The 21,101-nt window shown below is 58.9% G+C and overlaps 1 protein-coding gene across 9 annotated transcripts in view; it reads right to left on the bottom strand.

Annotated features, from left to right (window-relative positions):
* The window catches only part of EPB41L1 (erythrocyte membrane protein band 4.1 like 1), a 65,299-nt gene that overhangs the window by 7,902 nt on the left and 36,296 nt on the right, over positions 1-21,101 (bottom strand). For 4 of the 9 annotated variants that reach the window (XM_063404727.1, XM_063404726.1, XM_063404730.1 and 1 more), the window contains 16 exons: positions 20,431-20,621; positions 19,689-19,853; positions 17,469-17,573; positions 17,350-17,392; positions 16,610-16,685; positions 16,187-16,405; positions 16,013-16,100; positions 15,606-15,758; positions 14,811-14,908; positions 14,490-14,665; positions 13,942-14,090; positions 13,391-13,426; positions 11,432-11,623; positions 3,284-5,845; positions 2,642-2,749; positions 1,122-1,520 (listed from right to left, as the gene is read on the bottom strand). In XM_063404727.1, the coding sequence (XP_063260797.1) occupies positions 1,122-1,520; positions 2,642-2,749; positions 3,284-5,845; positions 11,432-11,623; positions 13,391-13,426; positions 13,942-14,090; positions 14,490-14,665; positions 14,811-14,908; positions 15,606-15,758; positions 16,013-16,100; positions 16,187-16,405; positions 16,610-16,685; positions 17,350-17,392; positions 17,469-17,573; positions 19,689-19,853; positions 20,431-20,604 (4,743 nt within the window). In that variant the 5' untranslated portion in view covers positions 20,605-20,621. The remainder of the gene's footprint in view (positions 1-1,121; positions 1,521-2,641; positions 2,750-3,283; positions 5,846-11,431; positions 11,624-13,390; positions 13,427-13,941; positions 14,091-14,489; positions 14,666-14,810; positions 14,909-15,605; positions 15,759-16,012; positions 16,101-16,186; positions 16,406-16,609; positions 16,686-17,349; positions 17,393-17,468; positions 17,574-19,688; positions 19,854-20,430; positions 20,622-21,101) is intronic. The other 5 variants (XM_063404735.1, XM_063404736.1, XM_063404729.1 and 2 more) reach the window with 4 other exon arrangements.

Raw genomic sequence — 21,101 nt, 5'->3', positions numbered from 1 at the left:
CAGGGTTGGGCTGCTGCCCTGGGCAGACAGACACAGCCTACAGTCCCTTTTACCCACACACCCCAAATCAGGCCTGCTGCTCCATCTCTGGAGTTTTTTTGATAGATTTATAGACACCATGGATAAGAACAAATTGTTCTTCAAAAGTCAAGTGAGACCCACCAAACCCATTTCAGGCATGTTGCCGCAGCCATTTTGTGATCTGCAACCCTGTGACCTGTACCCTGGTGGCTCTGGGTACACCCAGGGTGTCAGAGCCAGCACTGCCCTGCTGTAGGAAACTGGAGCTGCCAAGGGCTCTTGCACAGGGGATGCTTGACCAGTGCTCAGTATTCCCAAGCCAACAACCCCTGCCCACAGCGGCCCTGGAGCGGATTCCCCCTGGCCACACCACCGGACACGCCACACCAGGGCTTCCAGGCTGGCTCAGAGACAGCTCCCTCTAATTCTGTAGCTCTTTCCTGGCTTTAGGTCTGGACTAGCCTCAGCAGCTCTGGCCAGCACTGGGGACTTACCTGCAGGGCTGGAGGCTGCCCTGGGTGGCTGGGCCGGAGATGGCCCTGGCCCAGCACTGACAGGGCCACATGGAGCCGGGGCTGGTTCTGCTGTCCCATCCCCGTGCATGCATTCAGCCCCACACACATGCACATGCAATTTTGTTAGCCCTGCTATCATCCCTCCCACCACAGTGACCCTCCATGAGCTCCAGGGTGGCTCCACGAGGCCAATCCCTCCCAGCCCCGGCATGACCAGAGAGGTTAGTGGGCAACACGTGGCTCTGCAGTACACAGCCTGTCACTGAGTTCATGCAGGACACGAGGACAGCTCCGATGGTTAGTGTCACGTGCCGCCCTGCGGCGCACATGCTGCCATGGGCTGAGGGCAGGGCTGCAAACTCAGGGACCGAGAGGTGACCGTGACTTCTGGTTAGCAGATGCACAAAGCACGTGACAGAGCCATGCAACACAGACACAGTGTGCACCGGGCAGGAATGGGGGGTGGCAGCCAGCATGCTCCCCAAAATCAGCCAGAAGCGCACACCCGCCAGGCAATGCCAGGCACAAGGGACATGAAGGCACGGTGGCACCGGGCCAGTCCTGGTGAATGGTGTCCCTGTGTACCTCTGGCTGCGAGACATCTGGGCTGGGCTGGGAGACCTTATCCCTGGCTTTGACATCCTCTTCCAGTCCAGGAACTACTTTGTCAGTGTGCTGGAAGGAAACCGGGCCTTCATCTTGCATTTCGCTCTTGTCCTTGTCCAGCTCGGGCAGGCTCCGGGAGATGTCCTCAAAGGCTGTGCCGTGGAAGTCCCCGATGACGGTGAAGTCCACCTCCGCCTCTAGGCTGGAGGTTGAGCTGACCGTGATGCTGGAGCACTTGCGCTCAATGGCCAGGTGGTTGTCCTTCAGGAAGACCGAGTCCTTCTCCTGGTCGGGCTCCTCATCGCCAGTGTCGCTCTCAGGGGCCCTGTGCCGGGGCGGTTTCACCCTCTCCTCAGGGCCCTCCCTCACGCCCGCTCTCTGAAGGAGACACAATCGTGGAGAGACGGGGCCGTGAGCACCGCGGGGCAGCACCGGCGCAGACACGGCGGGAGGAGGAGGAGGAGGAGGAAGGCTGCAGCAAACATCACAGAGTAGAGTCAAACACAACTCAAGCATGGAGACCGAAACCTTTCTGACAGCAGTGGCTTTGCTGGGGGAGAGAAGGCGACTCAGTTGGATTGTGCCAAAAGTTTGTTGGCAGTGAATCATCTCAAAAAGGCTCGGTCAGACAAAAAAAAAAGCTCGGCCAGCTTGGAGGGACTTCAGTGCACTGGTGGAAGCAGATGGATGCAAAACAATGGGTCTGATAGGAAACATTCAGAAAGAGCTCAGATGCAGAGCTATCAGTGACTCAAAAAAAAAAAAAAAAAAAGAAAACAAGGGAAAGAAAGAGAGAAGAGTTTGAAAGGAAAGGGCCCATCAGCCAGGCACAGTGAGGGAGAAGCAAAGGAGGCTGCCAATTCCAGTGAGGAGGAGTGAGCCAATTCCACTGAGCATCCTGTGGAGCATCACCCTGGGGGGAGGTCCAGCCCAACAGCTGCCCCGGGGTGAGTCTGCCCCACTGACACCACCTGCCCCTCCAGAGGCCTCAGGTGAGTCTCAGGGTGGCCTGATCAGTGTAATTGACAGCACAGCCAGAGCCAAGGGATGACCTCCCTCCATCCACTCTTCTCCAGACACGGACATACCTCTCAACTCTGCCATTGGAGCGGACACATCCCATTGCCACACTTTGCCATGAAGCCATGGGAAATCTAGACCCAGTTGTCCCTTAGGAACAGCTCTAAGCCCACGGATGCCAGAAGAAACCCCACCTCCTGGCCTCTGCTTCCAAGCGTTTGCAGCCAGGGCCATCTCCCCAGGGGCCGGGCTGTGCCGGCACACCCCTCCCTCGGCACTGCAGGAGGTTGAGAGGTATGGGTGAAACACAGGGTGTCCAGCAGCCCCGGAGCAACACGCCTGCAGACACGTGTTGGGGTGTGTGTCTGACCAATACATACAGAGAGCCCTGCTAGGGAAGCGGAGGGGCAGCACAGCCCTGGCCGCGGGGCGAGCGCTCACACTGCCGGGAGAAGCACTTAGCAAAACAGCACTGAGACCTGCGAGACCACTGGAACAGCAGCCTTTACATTCTCTTCTTTCAGGCTGGATTTTACTGATGGGCCACATAAATCCTTTTCTTCCCCACTTGGTTCCTGAGATTTGCTCTGGATTAGAGAAAAGGGTTAGTTGGAAGGAAATGAACTCTGCAGGAGCTGCTGTAGTGCTCACAAGAGCGAGGGAAGCTGCTCCATCACCCGGCCACCAGCTTGCTGAAGGCAGGGCAGGGTGGGAGCTAAGCAAGAAGGGTTATCAACCAACGTAGGAAATGCAGGGGTGAAGCTGGAAGCGTGGGCACGCCGCTGCTGGGGCTGTGTGTCTGTGACAGTCCCAGCTCCTCCAGCCACCCCCCGGCGCCCTCTCCTGCTCCCGGCCACGGAGCTCAGGTGCCCCTCCTGGCTTCAGCGAGCGGCATTCTCCAGGGAGCCAAAATGTTGGGGCGGCACAAAACAAAAGCTGATGAACCGACTGGGCAGTGGCTGCGCATGCAGCCAGTGAAGCCTGACCACACACACAGACAGAGAGGACAGGGATGCAAAGCGCCTGCTGCCAGTCAATGGATGTGTGAGGAGCCACTGGACACGGGCAGAGCCACAGAACATGCGCACGAATGTCCCGTCCGGACGGTTCGGTGGAGTTACCACGGCCTCAGCCAGGGTGAGCTCGCAGCCAGAGTCGGGTGAGGCCAGGTCAGCACTGTCGTCTTCGTGTTCGGGGTCAGCAGAGACATGTTCCTTCAGGGAGTGAGGCTGGAAGGTGTCTCCTGAACCAGCCCCTTGCCTGAGGGCCAAGGAGCCCACACTGGACACAGGTCCCGCTGCAAGGGGCGAGGCAAGGCCAGTGCTCAAAGTCACATCCTGTGCCAGATTTGTATTCCCTGTGGCTGTCACCGACATCTCAGCTTCAAGAACACACTCCTGTCCCTCCCGGGTGGCCCTTAGCTCCACTTCACCTTGCTCAAACATCTTCATCTTGGAGGCCACTGAGGTTTCCCTGAAGCTCTTGCTGTCCTGCTGGTTTCCTGAGGCCATGGTAGCGTCCCCACACTCCTGGGACACAGCTCCTGCCAGCCCAGCCATGCACACTGATACCCCAGGCTCTGCTGGATGTGTCCCACCATTTGATTGTCCTGCCTCACCTTCATTCACCAGGGCAGAGAGCTTGGAAGCCTCACTTCCTTGGCACAATCCTGCTGCAGGGGACTGGAAGTGTGGGACATCAACAGCTACTCTAGGTGGAGACTCATCCTGTGGTGGCTGCCCGAGAGCCAGGTCACTGTTCCTTGTGCTTTCTGCAACTGTCCAGCTCCCACCCTGCAGATCTTGTTCCACATTGAACTCCGAGTCCTGGTGTGGCTCTTGTGCTTTGGGACCTGCAGTGTGGAGGGTTAAGTCTCTCAGAATTGTCTCAGTCTGGTGTTCTGCTTCTTTTCCCTTGGGGGGCAGCTCAGCCTTGCCAAGGCTTTTGTGATGGGACAGTTCTTCCATCCCAGAGCCTTCATCACTGGTTGGCTTTCCTGACCCTGAGCCCTGGAAGAGCTCTTTGATCATGGGCTTCTCCTCCTGCAGTGGCTCTTCAGTGGTAGGGACGTTGCTCTGTGTTGTGTCCATGTCCTGGGCAACCTCCCTGGTGGCCAGGTCTCTAACCTGGATCGACTCTGCTGCGGTGTCTGTGTTTTGGGGGGGTTCTCCTGTAATAGGATGTCTCCCCTGATGGGGTTTCCATGAAGCAAATCCCACATTTTGGGATTGTTCTTCAGCTTCAGGATTGGTGCCCATGGGTAGTGCCACCTCCATGGAGAGGTTCACAACCTCGGGCATGGCCACTCCTCTGGCAGGGCTGGTGCCCAGGGACAGGTCTGTGCCCTGAGGCTCCATGCCCAGAGGCGGCTCCACAGGGACTGGGCTGGGTTTCTGGGGAAGGGGTGGAGGTACAGGAGCACTGGGTTTGTCTCCCTCCAACCCCACGGTGTGAGTGTAGCCCTGCCGAGACTCAGCTGATGATGAAGGTGACTTGGGTTCTATCTCTTCCATCTGAAGAACCACTCTGGCACTTTCCTCCCTGTCAGTGTCTGCTCCAACCCTTCCCAAGAGCCCCTCCACTGCTGGGCAGATGTCTGGGGACTGTGTTGGGCTCTCTCTGTGCTCCTCAGCCCTGGGGCCATCCCCTGCCAGGCCACATGGCTTCAAGCCTCCCACTGAGCTCTGCAGCTCCATCTCCTCTGGTCCCACCTCCTGGGACCACAGCAGGGCTCCACTTCCCGTGGGTGCTGCTCCAGGTACCCCAGCACCAGGTGCTTTCTCTGGCTGCAGAGACAGTTCTTCCCACCCTGAGAGGGGACGTCCCCCCTGGCTGGTCCCATCAGGGCCCATCCCAGGTGGCTCTGGTGCTCCAGTGGGCTTTCCAGACACTGTCCTGTGCTGGTGACTTGCTGAGGAAAGGGGTTGGAACCCTTCTGCCACGGGTGCCACATGCCCAGATCCCTCCCCGGATGTGTTTACTGGAGCTTCTGGTCTCTCCTCCAAGCCAAGCCACCCACCAGTGTCCAAGACCAGTTGTGTTTTAGTGTCCTTCTCCCCCTCTGGATCTCCTAAGTAGATGATCCTCTGGGTTGCAGAAGTTTCTGAGCTGTCATCACCAGCCTTCACTTTAATTTTCAGGAACTCTGGGGCTGTGGCTGGCACTCTGGCCTCCTGCTTCCTGAAGGCTGCAGAAGCATGTTCCTTGGAGAGCATCTCGCCTTCTCCCTGGGGAGGCTCTGACTCCAAAATCTTGGTCCTTTGCCTCTCTTCAGGCTGTTGACAGGGCTTGGGCAGCCCTGGCTCCCTGGTGGCTGTGTCTTTGCCCGGCTCTTGGGGCTCTCGCTCCACGCTCTTGGCGGGTGGATGTACTGCCCCTGGGCTGGCCTCACCCCTGCTTTCCTTCTCATAGAGCTCATCCTCCCACACAGACTCAAAATCCTCAGGACTAGCAATCATTTTGGCTCTCTTCCTCGTCTCCAAGGCTGCAGCTGCTGGCTCTTCCTGGCCTGCCATGTCCTTGGCTTTCCCTACCGTCACCTCCACTTTCGTCAGGCTCCCACTCACGCTCCCCTCCGAGGTCCCTGCACGTGCTTCTTCCGTCTTGGCTCTCAGAGTTTTCCTCAGAGCTACAGCTTCCAGCCTAGGGGCTTCTCTCTCTATAAATACCCAGTGCTCCGAGCCCTGTATTGCAATTGGAGCAAGAAGAGTTAAACGCATCAGACATCCCAGCCCCGACTGCTGCTGGCACGAGTGGCACAGCTGGTCTGCCTGGCACAGGGCTGGCTACATCATCATTTATTATTATTATTATTATTATTATTATTATTATTATTATTATTATTATTATTATCCAGGCCAGAGTTGAGGCACTGTACAAAGAGCCTGCCAACTCATCGATGGAGAGAGGGATTGGAAATAACGGCCTAATGCCACACTGGGGTCTGAGCCAGTGTCCTCTCTGGGGACAGTGCTTTGCTCTGGTTGGTGGCTCTCGACCACACCTGCAATACCTGGGGCTTTGTTGGTGGCACAGAGTGGGAGTGGAGCTCCCAGCAGACACATTAACAGCCACCAGGCTCTCTGGAGGCAGGGAAACACAGCTGGCTGCCCCCTTGTTTTCAGCTGGCTCTGGCAATTCCCAGGGATGAGATTTCACTGGAAGCAAGGCCCTGGGTTTTGGGTAGCTTCACTTTCAGCTTCATCCATGTGCCCTAAGAATTTGTCAGACTGCCAAGAGAACGAGCAGGGGAAGAAACTATCTGAAGCTATCAGCAAGACCCTGTCCCTTTCCTGCCAGATGCTACAGCTCAGATTCCCACAAAGGCCATCCCTCCTTTCCAAGGACATCAGGGACATCTCAGAACCCACCATGCTGAAACCAAGTGTTCAGAAATTGTCACCTGTGAAGGGTTCCCTGTGAAGTGTAAAAGACCACGGGCTCAGCAGCAGGACCAAGCAAAGGCCACGGAGCATCCTGCAGCACAGCCACAGAGGGAATATCACCGTGCTGCTGGCAGGGGACGCCAGGTCACGGCTCCCAGGGACACCTTGTACATCCACGTGCTCATCCTGAACGTCAGCTAAAGGCCTCATGAGTGCCAAAAACAAAGCACTGCTAAAATCCAGTCACTTTTGGAACAGCAGGTAGGAAGTAACTCACAGGAAGAGAGTTTCAGGAGAACATCTGCACCATGAGGCAGCTCAGTCACCCCTGGCAGCACATGAGGATGGTAGTGCTGGGCTACCCGTGGGGCTGGCACTGCCCATGGCACAGCCTGCCTGGGCACAGCCTGCAGCAGGGGCAAGGATGGCACTCGAGGGCACCAGGATGCACCCCAGGCCCAGGGAGGGAGCTGCCTGTGCCCTCCCCCTCCAGCCAGGAACAGTGATCCAAGGATCCCCCCCATGCAGGGGGCCAGGGGAATGTTTGGAGCACTTGCACACAAAATGCAAACCTAGTGACTGATACTGGAGAATGGGAAACGGGGGGCAGAGGGGAGCAGAGTCAGAGGGAGGGAAGATAACATTAGAGGAAAGAAAGGAGGAAAACTAGTTACTAGTAGAAGAGCTCCCACAAGGAAATGAGAAGTCAGTGAAAGCCCCGAGCAGAAAGATGCCATTCCCAGCTGCTGCCTTCTCTGCCAGGTGCCAAAGGAAGCAAAGCTCCCTCGGCACAGTGCTGCAGGCCCTGTCCCTGCTCTCACTGCATCCCCTTGCCTGCTCCTGCCCCAGGCTCTGCCAAGTTTCCCTCTGCCCCCCAAAATCCCTAGGAGCCTGCAGGGAAGCACCCAGGGGCTGCACTGGGGCACAGCCCATGGGTCCCAAACACCTCACCCCTGAGGGCAGGGAGGTACCAGCTCCTCACAGTGACAGGACATCCACAGGGATGGGCAGCAAGGGCATCCTCCTCCTCTGGTGCCAGAGGGATCCTTGGCAGGGACTCTGCCCTGGCCAGGCAGCCCCAATAAACAGCAGGGTCTGCAGGAGACCTGATCCCCAGCACCCTCCAGCATGAGCTCCTCCCATAGCCCCTTACCCTGCACCAGCTGCTCTGCAGCTCCTTTCCTCCACATCTGCCTCCAGCACAGCTTTTGTTCCTTCCCAGTCCATGGAAATGGGAACAAAGCCCATCAGTTCCTGCCAGGAGCAGTGGCTGCACCGGGGTCGTTCCCAGCTGGGTTGAGCCGTGGCAGCAGCATCACCCCCAGCTGGGAGGCTCAGGGGGCTGCTGGGCAGCCCATGCTGGTGTCTGGCATTCATTTCCTCAGCACTCCCTCCTTCTGTTCAGCAGCCACACTCAGCCAGGACACCACTCACTTTGCTGAGGGTGACACAGCTTCTCTCCTGCTCCTGCCCTGCTGTGCCACTGCTGAACCTGTTCTCAGCCAGGACAAGGATGGACAGGCTGTGGGCACACGTACAAATCTCCTCAGCAAAGCCCTCTCGTTCCTCTTCTCTGGCTGCAAACCAGAGTCCTTTGGAGGAGACCTTCAAAGGGGATGAGTTTCTTCAGATTCCTCCTCTGAGTTAAGGCCCAAGATAAATGTTGTAGATCAAAAAGTCTGATCCTTGGAAGGTATTCATCCATGACAGGACCTCTTCACCAGTCACGAAAACCTCGAAGCTTCAGATTTATTTCCAAACCAGCTTCTTCCTTCTCCTCAGACTCTTGAGAGGAGCACATCCAGCTCCTCCTTGGTGTGAGGTGAACTCAGCTCTGGAGGGTTCAGTGCCAGCTCTGGCCACAGCTCGGGGCAGCCCTTGTGTCTCCAGAGCCTGAGGGCTCTGGGGATGCTTGGAGCAAATCTCTGGATACTTGGGCACATCCCCCAGGGAAGCAGGAAGGTCGTGAGCTTTGGAGGTCAGTGGGCTGGAGGATGGAGCCATCAAAGAGATGATTCTGGGAAGGGTCTGTCCAGAGACCAGCCTTGACCTCCCAAGGGATAAGTGACTTTACAATTCCCTGCTCTCCCTCCCTCTCTCCCTTCGCATCTGCTCTAGGGACAGGAGCAACTGGGAAAGCCATTCCCACTGTGGGCTAGGCAGCACAAGAGACAGAAAGAAAAGAGGACAACAGGGAGCAGAGACAGCCTCTGCCCCTGCCAGTGGGAGCCACAACCTCAGAGAGCCCCAGACATGCAGGAGGCTTCTCCTGGGCATCCCTCAGAGGCCCTGCTGCCCTTCTCTGCTCTGAGGGAGACTCAGCTCACCTGAGAAGAAAGCATAGCCTCAGGCAAGGATAATGAGGGAATCAGATGTTGGGACAAAACGGGGAGCTGGAGAGGCTCCTGCCCCTGCCTAGTCCAGCATTCCTGTCCTCCAGCAGGAACGGGGACAGAGGGCTGGAAGTGACAGACCACCCAAGCTCAGTGGGCCTGACGCCCATGGGCACCAGGGGAGCTTCTGGCAGTGATGAGAGCTCCAGGCTCTGCAGATGCGCCGTTCTTGTGCCATCACCTCCTCAGGGCCATGAATCTCTCATGGAGAGCAAAGTATCTGGCCTTTGGGGATATGTGGAGACATGCCAGGGCCAAGTCTCAGTCACAGATGCCTGGAGAGAAACCACTGGTGAGACCACCTTAGCAACTGCACCCCAGCTCAGGCTGGGCATGCCAAGGGCAAGCCTGACTCAAGAGATGTATGTGCACCTCACACCTGCTGTGTCTGTCCTCCAGCTCTGAAATACTGGAATGGGGAGGGTGCCAACATGGACCAGGAGATGCTGCTGCTCTGTTGAAGCCCAGGCTGTGCCCAAGCCCTCCGTGACTCCCATCCTGGCTCCTGGGGATTGCTTCAGTCAGCCCCGGTTCAGGCTGCTGCCTGTGCTTGTGACTTCTGCATGGACTAAGGGACATCCACATGGAGCAAGAGTGTGCCCAGCCTGTCCCCCACCCCTCTGCCTTTCCCTGGGGTGCACCGGCAGGACAAGTGTCCCAGCACTGCGTGTCCCTGGGGCCAACCACACCAGAACCAAAGCTCAAACCCCAGCTTGCTTCTGCTCAGTGAAGGTACCGCTTTTGGCTGTCCCCTCCCCTGAGCTAAACCCACACACAGGGGGTGCTGAGAGCTCACACCCCTCACATCCTCCTGATGGAGCGTGACCTGGCTGTGCACAGGTGTGGGTCCAAGGATGCCTCCAAGGATGCCCTTTGTCAGGGTGCCTGAGCCTAGGGAACTCAAGCTGCAGCCAGGACAGCCAGAGGCTGCTGGAGCAGCCACCCAGGTGTCCAGGCCATTGGGTCACCCCTGCCTTAGGACCCTCAGCTCCAGCACGGCCCCACATCAGCACTGGGAGCTCGCTCCAGGAACACATCTCAGAGTCCAGCAGGAGCAGCCAGGGGAGAGGTTTCATCAACAGCCCTGTCCTGGGAGGGGTCCTGCCTGTCACCATATAGGGAACCCACCCATGGGCAGCTCTGCTCAGAGGGCACAAGACCCCTCGGCAGGCTGGGGACCCCCACGGTGAGAGGTGGGGGAGAAAGGGGGTGGTGACAACCTCAGGAGAGGAGACAAGGCTTTTCTGCGTGAAAGACTCCATGCTTAGGGAAGCTCCATGATCAGATGCAAAATCGTCTAAGGTGTCCTCTTCCATCGTCTGTGCCAGCACGGAAACCCCAGCACCCATGGGGAGAGACAGAGGGAGACAGAGACAGAGAGACAGAGACAGAGAGAGAGAGAGAGAGAGAGAGAGAAAGGGAGAATTTGAGAAGGAATGAAGGAACAAAGGGTGGGCAGGTGGGTGAATGGATGACTGGATGGAAGGATGGATAGATAGATGGACAGAGGTCACAGCTGTGCCAGCTCTAGATGCTCCATTCACATCTGTGCACCTGATATATTCCATGGTAAAAGCAATGTGGGGTTAAGTCCCTCTTCCTCTTCCCAGCCAAATGCTTTGTGAGCAGCCACAGCCCCCTCTGCAGCGCCAGCCTCTGGGCAGTGCTAGGGCCCAGTGGGAACACAGGCACGTCCCGAATTCCTGCAGAGCCTGTGCCCTCTCCATGGCAGGGGGCAGCCAGGGCAGAGCAGCCCCATGTGTGGCACCCTCCTTCCTGGAGCCACATCCCCTGCTGCGGCCACAGCACTGGCTCAGAGCCCCGCCCAGAGGACAGCAGGCAGGGAGGGTCCCCGGCAGGGACAGGGCATCCAGGCTGGCAGGGGAACACTTGGCACGTGCTGCCTGCACTGAGCCCAGCAGGGCCCCAGGGCACACAGCCTGGCAGGGCCCCAGGGCACACACCTCCAGCACTGGGGGCTGTGTCCTGGCACCCCAACTCCAGCGCTCTCCAGTCGCCCCCATGGTCCCAGTGCAAAGCCAGAAGGGAGGATGTGGTGTGGGATGCCAGCGTGGCACCACTCATCATCCACTCCTCCCACCACCCAGGTTCCACTGCTGAGAGCACCACGGGGCACCCCTGCACAGGGTCCTGGTCCTGCTCTGCTGGGGACACCCTCGGGCAGGAGCTGTGCTGGCACTGCCCTACAGGCTGCTCCTGAGAAGAGTGAGCAAAACCCCAACCCATGGGCCACCAGAGCCACAGCTCACCTCTCAGGTAGCTCCAAAACACCTCCAGACAAGGGCTGTTCAGTCTCCTGCAGTGCCCAGGGAGACCCTCCCAGCAGTGAAAATGGTTTAAAAAACTTAGGAGCACCACCTCTGTCCCCAGCACATCACTCCCACCATGCTCCCTCAGGGCAGCACAGGAGCTGAAGGGCTCCTCCCCAACAGATCCTGATCCTCTCTGGAAGAGAAGCAGCAGAACAAACCTCAGTGGCCTTTTCAGGGGTTCCCTTTGGTGTTTCATCCTCGTGCTTGGGTGAGGAAGAGGCTGGTGAGGAAGGCAGCCTCCTGTCCCGGTCCCTGTGAACCAGTTTGCTGTTGGGCTCCTTCAGGGTGCGCTTCAGCTCATTGATGCTGGCCTGATGCTTCAGCAAAACATCTTCTGGCTTGTCTAAGAACTTGGGAAGGAGAGAGGAAGAGAGCAACGGTTAAAGCAGCAGCCCAGTCCAAAGGGATGAGCAGGGGCACTGGGAGGGTTGGTGGCACACTGGGCTGGAATTTAGGGTCTCAGGAGCCAAATAAGGAGTGTAATGGAGCACCACAGTCTGCAGGTCTCACTGTAGGAGAGGAAGCAGCAGCTCTTTCACTGCAGGTAACATGGGGCCAAATGTGTGTGGCAGATGAAGGGCATGGTGTGGGCTGGTGGCATCTCCAGGGCTCTGTGTCCTCCTGGCTGGGGACAAGCTAAAGATTCCTGGAGGGGGGAGCAGGCTCTCCCTTGGGATCAGCACGCAATGGGCCCTTGCAGGAAATACCAGCAGCCTGTGCTGTTGTCTGGTGCCAGGCACAAAGGGGGCCCAGGCTCTGTCTCAGAAAAACAAGTGGGTGGCATTTCCATCAGAGCTCCTTCGGAGCAGGCTCTGACAAAGGGCTGGAGGTCCAGGGCTGGGCAGGGATGGCCAGCATTGAACCAGGCCTGGATCCCTGTGGAGCAGCCCAGGGCGGGGTGGGTCTGATGTGCTGCGGAGAGAGGACAGCTCAGGGCGCACAGGCTGAGAGGGGTCAGGTGTCAGAGCGTGGCTTGGTGAGGGCACGGGCGCTGGGGTGGCCCCCTCGTCCTGCCGCAGAGGTGGGCAAACCAGTTCCCAGGAGGAACCTGGCTTCTGCCTCCGACCCAAACCCAAAGCTCTCCTGAGGTTCAAATGGAGGGCCCCAAACACCTCCCCAGTACCTCCTCGGCAACAGAGAAGAGACACATGAGAGTCCCAGGAAAAGCCCCACCAAATTTTCCACATGCTGAAGGCTTAGCACAGCTCAGGGAAAGTCCGGCCCTGGCCCCACATGTCCGAGCTGAGGAGGGCTCAGGTGTGCCCACCTCTGGGCTGGGCGCAGCACATGCACATGCAGTGGGCAAGCGATGAGGTGGGCGGGGTCGGGGCCTGTGCCCACCCCCGGTGGGGCTGCACAGGGAGCCTGGGTGGTGCCAGCACAGCCGACCCCATTCCCTGGCTGTGCTTGCTCCCACTGGGAGCTCCAGCTGGGATCTCTGCTCACGGAGAGAGATCCTCCAGGCTGATCCTCCAGGGAGCAGCCCTGGATTTGAGGCCAGGATGAATCGTTCCTGATGGGGCCACCACAGGCACAGTTTGTGCAGGGAGGGCTCAGCCTCCCTCTCTCCTCAGCCCCTCTCAAGGTGTGCAGGCACAGAGCTGGTATCAGTGCTAGCCCTCCCAGGCAGCTCAGAGCCTCTTGGCCTCTGTGGGGTGGGATAGCAGCCACAGTGCTTGGGGAGCCCCAGCTCAGCTCTCAGGGGACTGCAGGAGAGCTGGGCAGGGGTGGATGAGGCAGTTTGGGTCAGGCAGGAACAGAGCGTGGGTCGGGTGCCAGCAGGAGGATGGGACCAGCTCCACAGGAGAGGAGACACAAGGTGAGGACATGGCAGGGTCAGGAACATGAGCAGAAGCCAGGTCATCCCAATGGGCCAGGGGCTCTCCTGCCCCTGGGAGGATTCCTGCTCACAGGCACGATCAGGACCACCTTACTTAGTGGGATAGAAGATGCCACAGCTGATCCCCAGCTGTCTGTTCCTCGGGCTCTTCCAGCATCCAACCCCCAGCCCGGTGCATCTTGTATTCCAATAAATAGGGTGACAGACAGACTTGTTTTGGGAAGGATGGACAATATGATGCACCAATGAGGACTAAGATACTCCAGAGAGAGAATACCTCCTGCTTGTGCCTGGGAGTTGTTTCGTGCTCCGGCTGGCAGCAAAGAGAGGGTTAAAAGTAACCAGCAGGGTCAGTAGAGGGCACTTGTCACTAACACTACAGTTAAGTTGATAGGCTGGTAGGGACCCCCCCTCCCCTCCCAGCATGGGGCTGAAATGGGCTGGGACAGCCCAGGGACAGGGCAGAAGGAGGTGGGCTGTGCCCAGGCAGTGGTGGGCACTGATGTGCTCAGCCTGTCCCATCCCCATCCCTGTCCCAGAACCGGGCTGCCCTCCAGCCCTGCCTGGGCATGAGCCTTGAGACCACCTGGAGGGTTCTGGGGAATCCAAGTGAAGCTGAACACCTGTGACAGCTCCACTTCCACTGGTGGGGCCAAGAGCCACATCTCAAGGGTCCCAATAGCCTGGGGCACAGCTGACACTGACAGGGCTGCAGGAATCCTGCCCCGAGGTGACCCTTCCTGCCTGCAGCCCAGCCCTGCTGCCTGCACCCATGCCCTGCCTACCTACCCCTCCACCCCCACCCTCTTCTGCCCACCTCAGCTGTACCTTCAGCTCCTTGATCTTTGTCGGGGTGGTCACCTCCTCATCCTCCACCTCAGAGCGTCTCCTGCTGCCAAACTCACCATCCTCATCCTGCTTCTCACCCTCAGGCCCGGCGTCGTGGTTCTCGCTGACAGAGGCTGGACGCGAGAACTCTGCCCACATGGGACACCTGGGTCACCCCAGCCCTGCCACCCTGCTCCTGCCCCAATCCCCCTGCCAGCTGAGTCACCCCAGCCCTGCCACCCTGCTCCTGCCCCAATCCCCCTGCCCCTGCTAGCTCACACCTGGGGCAGGTGGTTCCAGGGGTCCCAGGGCACAGAGGAGGGGGTGATGTGTCCCTGAGCTGCCTGACCCCAGCCCCGCCATGTCCCCCTGTTCATGCATAGTCTGAGCTACCCCTTGGGGTAGGGACAGCCCCTGTGCCACGGGGATGAGGCTGGGGACAGCCTGCAGAAGGAAGCCTGATGCTGCTGTGACCCCGCCCAGCGAGTGCGGGCAGCTTTCCCCCTTCCTGCAGCGGAGCCGTGTCCCCGTGCCCCTGGCGGCCGTACCTCCGTCCAGGCTGCGGGACATGGTGTAGCGCTTGCTGGAGGAGCGCTCGAAGAAGGGCGCGGGGCGGTCGATGAGGGCGCTGGCCTGGCGCGTCTGCGCCTGCGTGCGCCCGCTGTACCGAAACTTGGAGCCCATCACCAGGAAGCCCTTGGGGGGCGGCTCTGGGGACACCAGCCTGGGGGTCACAGGGGTGGGAGGGTGTCAGTGAGCTCCAGTCAGTCCCCCCAGCACTGCCCCCCATGTGCACCTACTGCAGCAGAAGCAGAACGTGTCTGCCTCAGGGAAGGGAGGCCTGGAGAAGGTCTCAGAGGGTTCCTCACCTGAAGAAGGTGTGATGCTCTATGCAGACCTTCCAGAGCCTCTTGGCTGAGCGGTGGTTGGGCAGCTTGAAGCCAATGGTGCTCTCAAACTGTTCGTACTTGGGGGAGACAGAGACAGGCTGTTACAGGCACGTTCTGCCCCAGGGGACATGCCAGGACCTTGCCAAGGTCCTCAGGTTCCTCTGGCAGGAGCTGTGACTATGCAAAAGACCCTCAAAAATCTTACTCAAAGCCATGTTGAGATGGTCCATGCCCAGCACCATGCCCAGCAGTTATGGAATACACCCCACATCTCTGGCCTAAGCACTTTCCTCAGCTGTAAATGGCTTTTTAGTGCAAGATAAATTCCCTCAAGAAACAAAAAGCTTTTACAGCTGTTTTGGTCTGAGGGCATCACTCTCAGGTGTGCTGTCCTTGCCCTCCAGCCTGCTGGAACACATGGGAGGAAATATACTTTCCCACCATAAATGAGTGAAAATAAAGTCTGAAAATGAATAAAAAAACTTTCTAAAGATGTGACAAAAATGGCCCTCAATCCCCATTCCTAGGCAAGCTCCCTATACCAGCAAGGTCACAGAGTCTGTCAGGGATGGGATCTTGGGGTCCCTCAGCTGCTGAAACCATGAGAGAACATGAAAGAAAATTCATGCCACAGGAAATGTGCTCTCTTGGCCAGCATGGTCATAAATGTGGGATCCTTGGAGCAGAGGCCAGAGGCAGGTGGGGAAATCCTCACCATCAGCCCCAATTCCTCGGGATGGGTATCCAGTGGCTGCACCAGCACCTGGCACCCACCTCCCCAGGGCGAATCTTGATGTAGAAGTTGCTCCTCTTGTAGGAAATCTTGAGGATCTTGGGCCAGGCGAAGCGGTTGATGCGCAGCCGGTCCCTGTAGATGAGGAGGCCATTGGCGCAGACACCCAGCATGATGTCAATACCCTCTGAGTCCTGGAGGAGGCAAGGGGACAGGAGGGGACAGCTCAGCAGCTCAGCAAAAGCCAGGCTGGGCAGCAGTGCCACATCCTTCCTGCAGAGTGCTGCGGGGGGCCTGGCTGGCAGAGGGAACACTGAACCCCAGGCTGGTGGAGCTTGATCTCTGAAGCTTCTCTGGTGTCACCCAAAGCCATGCCAGGAGCCTTCCCTGCGGGAGGAAGGTGGGCAGGAGCAGCTGGGAAGGGGCAGCGCTCCGGCAGTCCCCGTACCTTGGCATGGTGCAGGTCCACCCCGTACATGGAGAGCTTCTTGGCGTTCTCCAGGAAGTGGATCTCTGCTTCCCCAGGGGTCATTCCCCTGCAGGGAGACAGAGAGGGGACGCATGGCTGGGTGCCCCACGGGTGTGGGGCAGCTGTCCCATGCCGTCCCCTCGCAGGGCTCACCGGTAGGTCTTGTGTAGCTCCATGATGCGCTCCTCCAGCTCCCGCGTCTGGTTGGGGGCGAAGCGCAGCTCGCTCACGTAGTTGCCCACGTGCTCCTCAGTGTCATGGTCACCCAGCTCGGCCTGGACTGCGTAGGAGCCCAGCAGGGCGTGGGTGACAAAGGAGCAGGGCAGGCGCCCCGTGATGATGTCGGCACGGAGCTGCAGGCACAGGTAGTATCTGCAGGAGGGGCAGACAGTCAGAGTGGGGCAGGGGAGCAGGCTGGGGCTCCCCAGGAAGAAATCTGGTGCCCCCCAGGGCAGGCTGGAGCTCTCCAGGAAGGAGACTTCTGCACTGTGCAGCAGTCTGGGGCTCCCTGGGAAGGAATCTGGTGCCCTTTGGAGCGGGCTGGGACTTCCTGGGAAGGAGAACTGTGGTCCTCACCTGGTGATGTCCTCTGTCAGCTGGGCAGGGTCTGGAGGGTAGAACTTCACAGTGAAGGCAAAGTTCCAGGGCCCACCTTGGGAGGGGAGAGAGCAGTTCAGGACAGCACCCACGGGGCTGCACACAGAGCACAGGAGCATCCGTGTGTCCACTGAGGATCCTGCTGCTCCCTCCAAGCCTTGCACAGGGCAGGGACAAGGGGGTTCCAGAGGCTGCTGGGGCACAGCCCTTTGAACTCCAGCACAACTTGCTGAATCCTCCCCAAAGAGCTGGGGACAGCAAAGCATCACAGCTGCAGGTGCCACAAGCTCAGTGTCCCAGCAAAATTCTCCTGTGTCCCAGAAGCTGACACCTTGGGCAACAGCTCTTCTGCCATCCCAGCAAGGCAACACCATGGCAAATGCACCCCAGGACCTGTCCTAGCAAGGCCCCCCAGCTGTCTCCACCATCTCTGTCCCCCCTGCATTGGACAGGTGGTGCCCAGAGTGGCACCAAGTCTCAGCTAGTTCTCCAGTGGCACAGACGGGGTCCTTTGTCCCCCCATCTCTCACGAGTAAGAGGAGAGGTGGATAACAAACAGCCGAACGAGCAACAATGTCCCTGGCCTCAGGCCAGCTGCCAAAGGTCCCCTCCAGGGCAGGTGGGAAGGTGACCTGCCACAGGACAGCCACACGGAGCCACCCAGGAGCTCTATGGGACACACCAGGGCTGGAGAAGATAGACCCTCCCCAGGCACTTACTGCGGATCTGCTTCTTGATCTCCTTGGAGGGGTCAAGCCAGTTCTGCAAAGAGGAGACAGCAGGTCAGGAGGGCCCCCACCTTGGAGGGGGTGGCTGCAGAGGGGCCCCCCGTGCTCACCTTCTGGCTGTCCGAATCACAGAAGGTGAGGCCGAAGTAGTCCTTCTCCAGGAGGTTGAGGTGCTCACACACCATGTCAAAGAGCACCTGGCCCCGGGCGTGTTTCTGTTGGAGACATGGACAGGCTGATGGTCAGTTGGTCCACTGGGCTCCTGGACACCCTCCAGGTGACCACCAAAACATGCTCTCTCCGAGTGTGGGCTTCACCACATAGCAGCCTTGCAGCCCCAGAACCACCCGTGTGTCCCTAAAGCAGCGCCTAAGGGTGTCCTGGGGCTGCAGACATGGGGCACCACTGTGGGGACACCCAGGGCCCAGGCTGCAGGGATGGGCTCCTGGTGGCAGTGGTGGCTGGATCCTCAAGCACAGCATAACAGGAGCCACCAGGAGCATGTGGAGTGGTGGAGAGCACCTTTGGGATCAATGAATCCCAGAATGGTTTGGGCTGGAATATTGTCCAGTTCCACCTCCCTGCCACAGGCAGGGACACCTTCCACTAGACCAGGCTGCTCCAAGCCCTATCCAACCTGGCCTTGAACTCCAGGGATGGGAAATTAATTCCCCTGAATTTCCCTTCATTACTGGTGGCACCAAGAGCCAGGCTTACTCCTGGCCATGGAAGAACAGCCCTTCCCAAGTGTGCATCTCCCCTGTTTCCAGCCTGGCAGCTCCCATCTCCCCTCTCCAAGGCATCTACTTACAGCACTTCCATCAGGTGCCCCCAGGACAGCAGCCCAGGGCACCAAGCAGCACAGCTTGGGCTCCTGATGCCCTCCACAGCTTTTCTAGCAGTTACCATCACCCTTTCTGGGTCTCCTCCCTCCTTCTGACCTGGATTTGAAGGCAGGCACTCACCCATGGCATGGGGTGTCACACTTTGGGGTGAACAGTTTGACTCCCCTGCTGAATTTTTACTGAATTAAGGTTTAATTAAAGCACATGGACAAGGCACAACTATTTCAACAGGGTCTGCAGAAAGAAAGAAATGCAGCACCAACACTCCTACCCCAAACCCTCTCCCCTGTGTTCCAGGTGGCTTTTTTAAAGAGCAGTTGTTCACATCCTTGGGTGACTCAGTGAGGGGCATTGCTCTGCTCTGTTCTGCCAGCACCTGTGACCTGAGATTCTCCTGCCATCCCAGTTTGGTTGGCCAGTGCTCTGGAGAAAGCCAGGGGAAGGATGACTGCCAGGGCTCATGACCCCCTAGGATGCTCCACTCCTTTCTCTCTTCAGGAAGATTTTCATCCTGGTACCAACCCATCTTTCCACAGCTCTGCAACCAATTTTACTGCTAAAGCGACAGCCAGGGCTTCTGGAGCACAGGGACCAAAGGTCCTGCTCCTGTGGCAGGGGCCAGACACTCCAGCCAGCCTTGGGGTGGTCCCTCCTCCCACTCTGTTCATCAGTCCCAGGCAGTCGAGCCCTGGGGCAGGCAGCACCCACACACAGATCTGCTCTGTGCTGCCAGCAAACACCCATGTGCCACTGGCCACAGCCAAGGAAAAGGCCTCACTGGCAAAGACTCTCAGATCCCTGAGGTTCAACTCTTCAACAACCTCAGCTTTTTATTTCCAAGCAAAATTATCAGTCCTTAAAAATGTCCCTCCCTCCTGGCTCATGGTGTGGCTTGGAGCAGCGCTGCCTTCCCATTATGGGGACAGGAGACAGTAGCAAGTGCTGGAGATGGGAACAGGGGTTCCTGGGATGTCCTTCTGCTCCCTGCTGCCTTGTTCCCCTGGCAGGGCCACCAGAACCTTCCACAACCAGCCCCAACGCCTGAGTGAATCCTGGGTGTCCCCCAGCTGGCCTGGAATGGAGAGGTGTCCATGCTGATGGTGGTTGAAGCAGCCCTGCAGCATGTCCCAGTGCTCAGGTGGCCACTGGGTATGTGTCCCCTCTGCTCCTGCCTGCAGCCACTGCCAGGTGCCTGAACTGCCAGGCAGAGCTCTAGCCACACCCATTAAGCTTCTGACTTAGACACTGTTTCCTCTTATGAGTAGCTGCCAAATTTGGTTTCACTGGGCTTGAAATTCCCTGCAAGGGTCTTTCTTTTCAGATTTTTAACTCATTTTAACAACAGACATTTCAGCTCAAATGGCTATTTCTGTGGGTGTTTTTCCCTAGGACAGAGGTACTACAAAGCTGTCCTAGGTAGAGTCCTGTCCTTGACAGGGCAGGGTCCCTGGAGTGTCAGCACAGGCCCCCAAATCTGGGACTCACCTCCACCTCGCACTCATACTCGGATGCATCGAGCAGGGTCACCCTGCACAGGGCACTCTTCACTTTCTTGGTGGTTTTCTGGGGTGACTTCTGGGTCTTGCTGGGAGTTGTTTTGTCAGAGAGTCCATCGGTCTCACTGTAGTCCTTGTCCTCCATGTCTGTGCCCTGGAGCAGGGACACACAGAGGGTTACATGGCACCACTGCCAGAGTGAGGGGCACAGGGGGAAGGCTCTGCACAGCACAGCAGGGCAGCTGGCGAGGGGCAGTCCCCAGCCAAGGCCAGTTCCACAACCCACACTGCCAGCACAGCCCTGGCAGACACCTGGGGTCAGTTCAGCACCCAAACCCTCCCTGCCCAACCACCGGTGCAGCAGCTCAGCTCCCCAGCAATGGCACAGCCAACACCGGCAGCAGCCGGGCCCGGGGCAGCTCAGCCAGGCACACGGCAGCCCTCCCTCTCCGTGCCCCGGCCGGCAGGGCCATCCCTGCCCCGCTGCCATTCCCGGCTGCCACCCAGCTCCCGCGGGCTGTCCTGCCTGCCAGGAGCTGTGCAGGCGGCTGGGGCAGCAGCAGAGCCCACCCAGGCCCGCCCGAGCGGCTCCTCTGGGGATGTCCCCCTCAGGCCCAAGGGCCTGCCCGCCTCACCGGCCTCCCGCACCACGGACAGCAGCCCGCGGGGCACGTCCCCTCTGGTGCTGCTCCTGCCTGTCCCCTCCACGGCCCCGGCCATCGCCCACTCACCGGCTCCATGTTTCGGGTGTCGGGCTGTGCCCCGAGCTTCTCATGGGGGTCGGTGTCGCGGCCGGCGGGGCCGGGAGCGGCCGTGGGGCCCTGGGCCGCCGCCTCCAGCTGCTGCTGCTGCGCCTCTTCCTGCGCGTTCCTCACCTCGGAGCCGGGGCCTGTCTCCGTTGTCATGACCGCCGGTCACCGCGCTGGTCACCGCCACCAGGGGAGAGACAGGAGGTGTCACCCGGGCTGGGGCTGCTGCCCGGGCAGCTGCCAGCTGGGATGCCCTGGCTGCTTGGGGGAGGCTGGGATGGGTTTGGGATGTGCCCATCTCTGCCTCACGCGGATCCATTGCCGGACCCCAGCTCAGTCCACTCACAGATCCACTGCCAGACCCCACATCCATGTCCATGCACAGATCCATTGCCAGATCCTAGATCCCTGTCTGTGCCAAGAGGTGGCTTTGCAAAGGTGGCAGCAGCACAGGACACCAGGATTTCATACTCTGAGCTGGAGGACAAGAGCCAGCAGTGGGGAAAGACACCAGTGTCAGGGACCCACCAAAGGCAAGGGCATGGGCTCATGCCCCATTCCTGCACAGCAGGCAGTGGGGCTGCTCTGACCCCTGCTCCCACACCCCTGCACCGGCTGGAACCCTGACTTGGTGTTTTCTAGGAGTGGGAGGA

This window comes from Prinia subflava, chromosome 8, assembly GCF_021018805.1.
Source record: "Prinia subflava isolate CZ2003 ecotype Zambia chromosome 8, Cam_Psub_1.2, whole genome shotgun sequence".
Classification (NCBI taxonomy): Eukaryota; Metazoa; Chordata; class Aves; order Passeriformes; family Cisticolidae; genus Prinia; species Prinia subflava.
The sequence above is the reverse complement of the archived record's forward strand: the minus strand, read 5'-3'. Positions and strand labels throughout refer to the sequence as shown.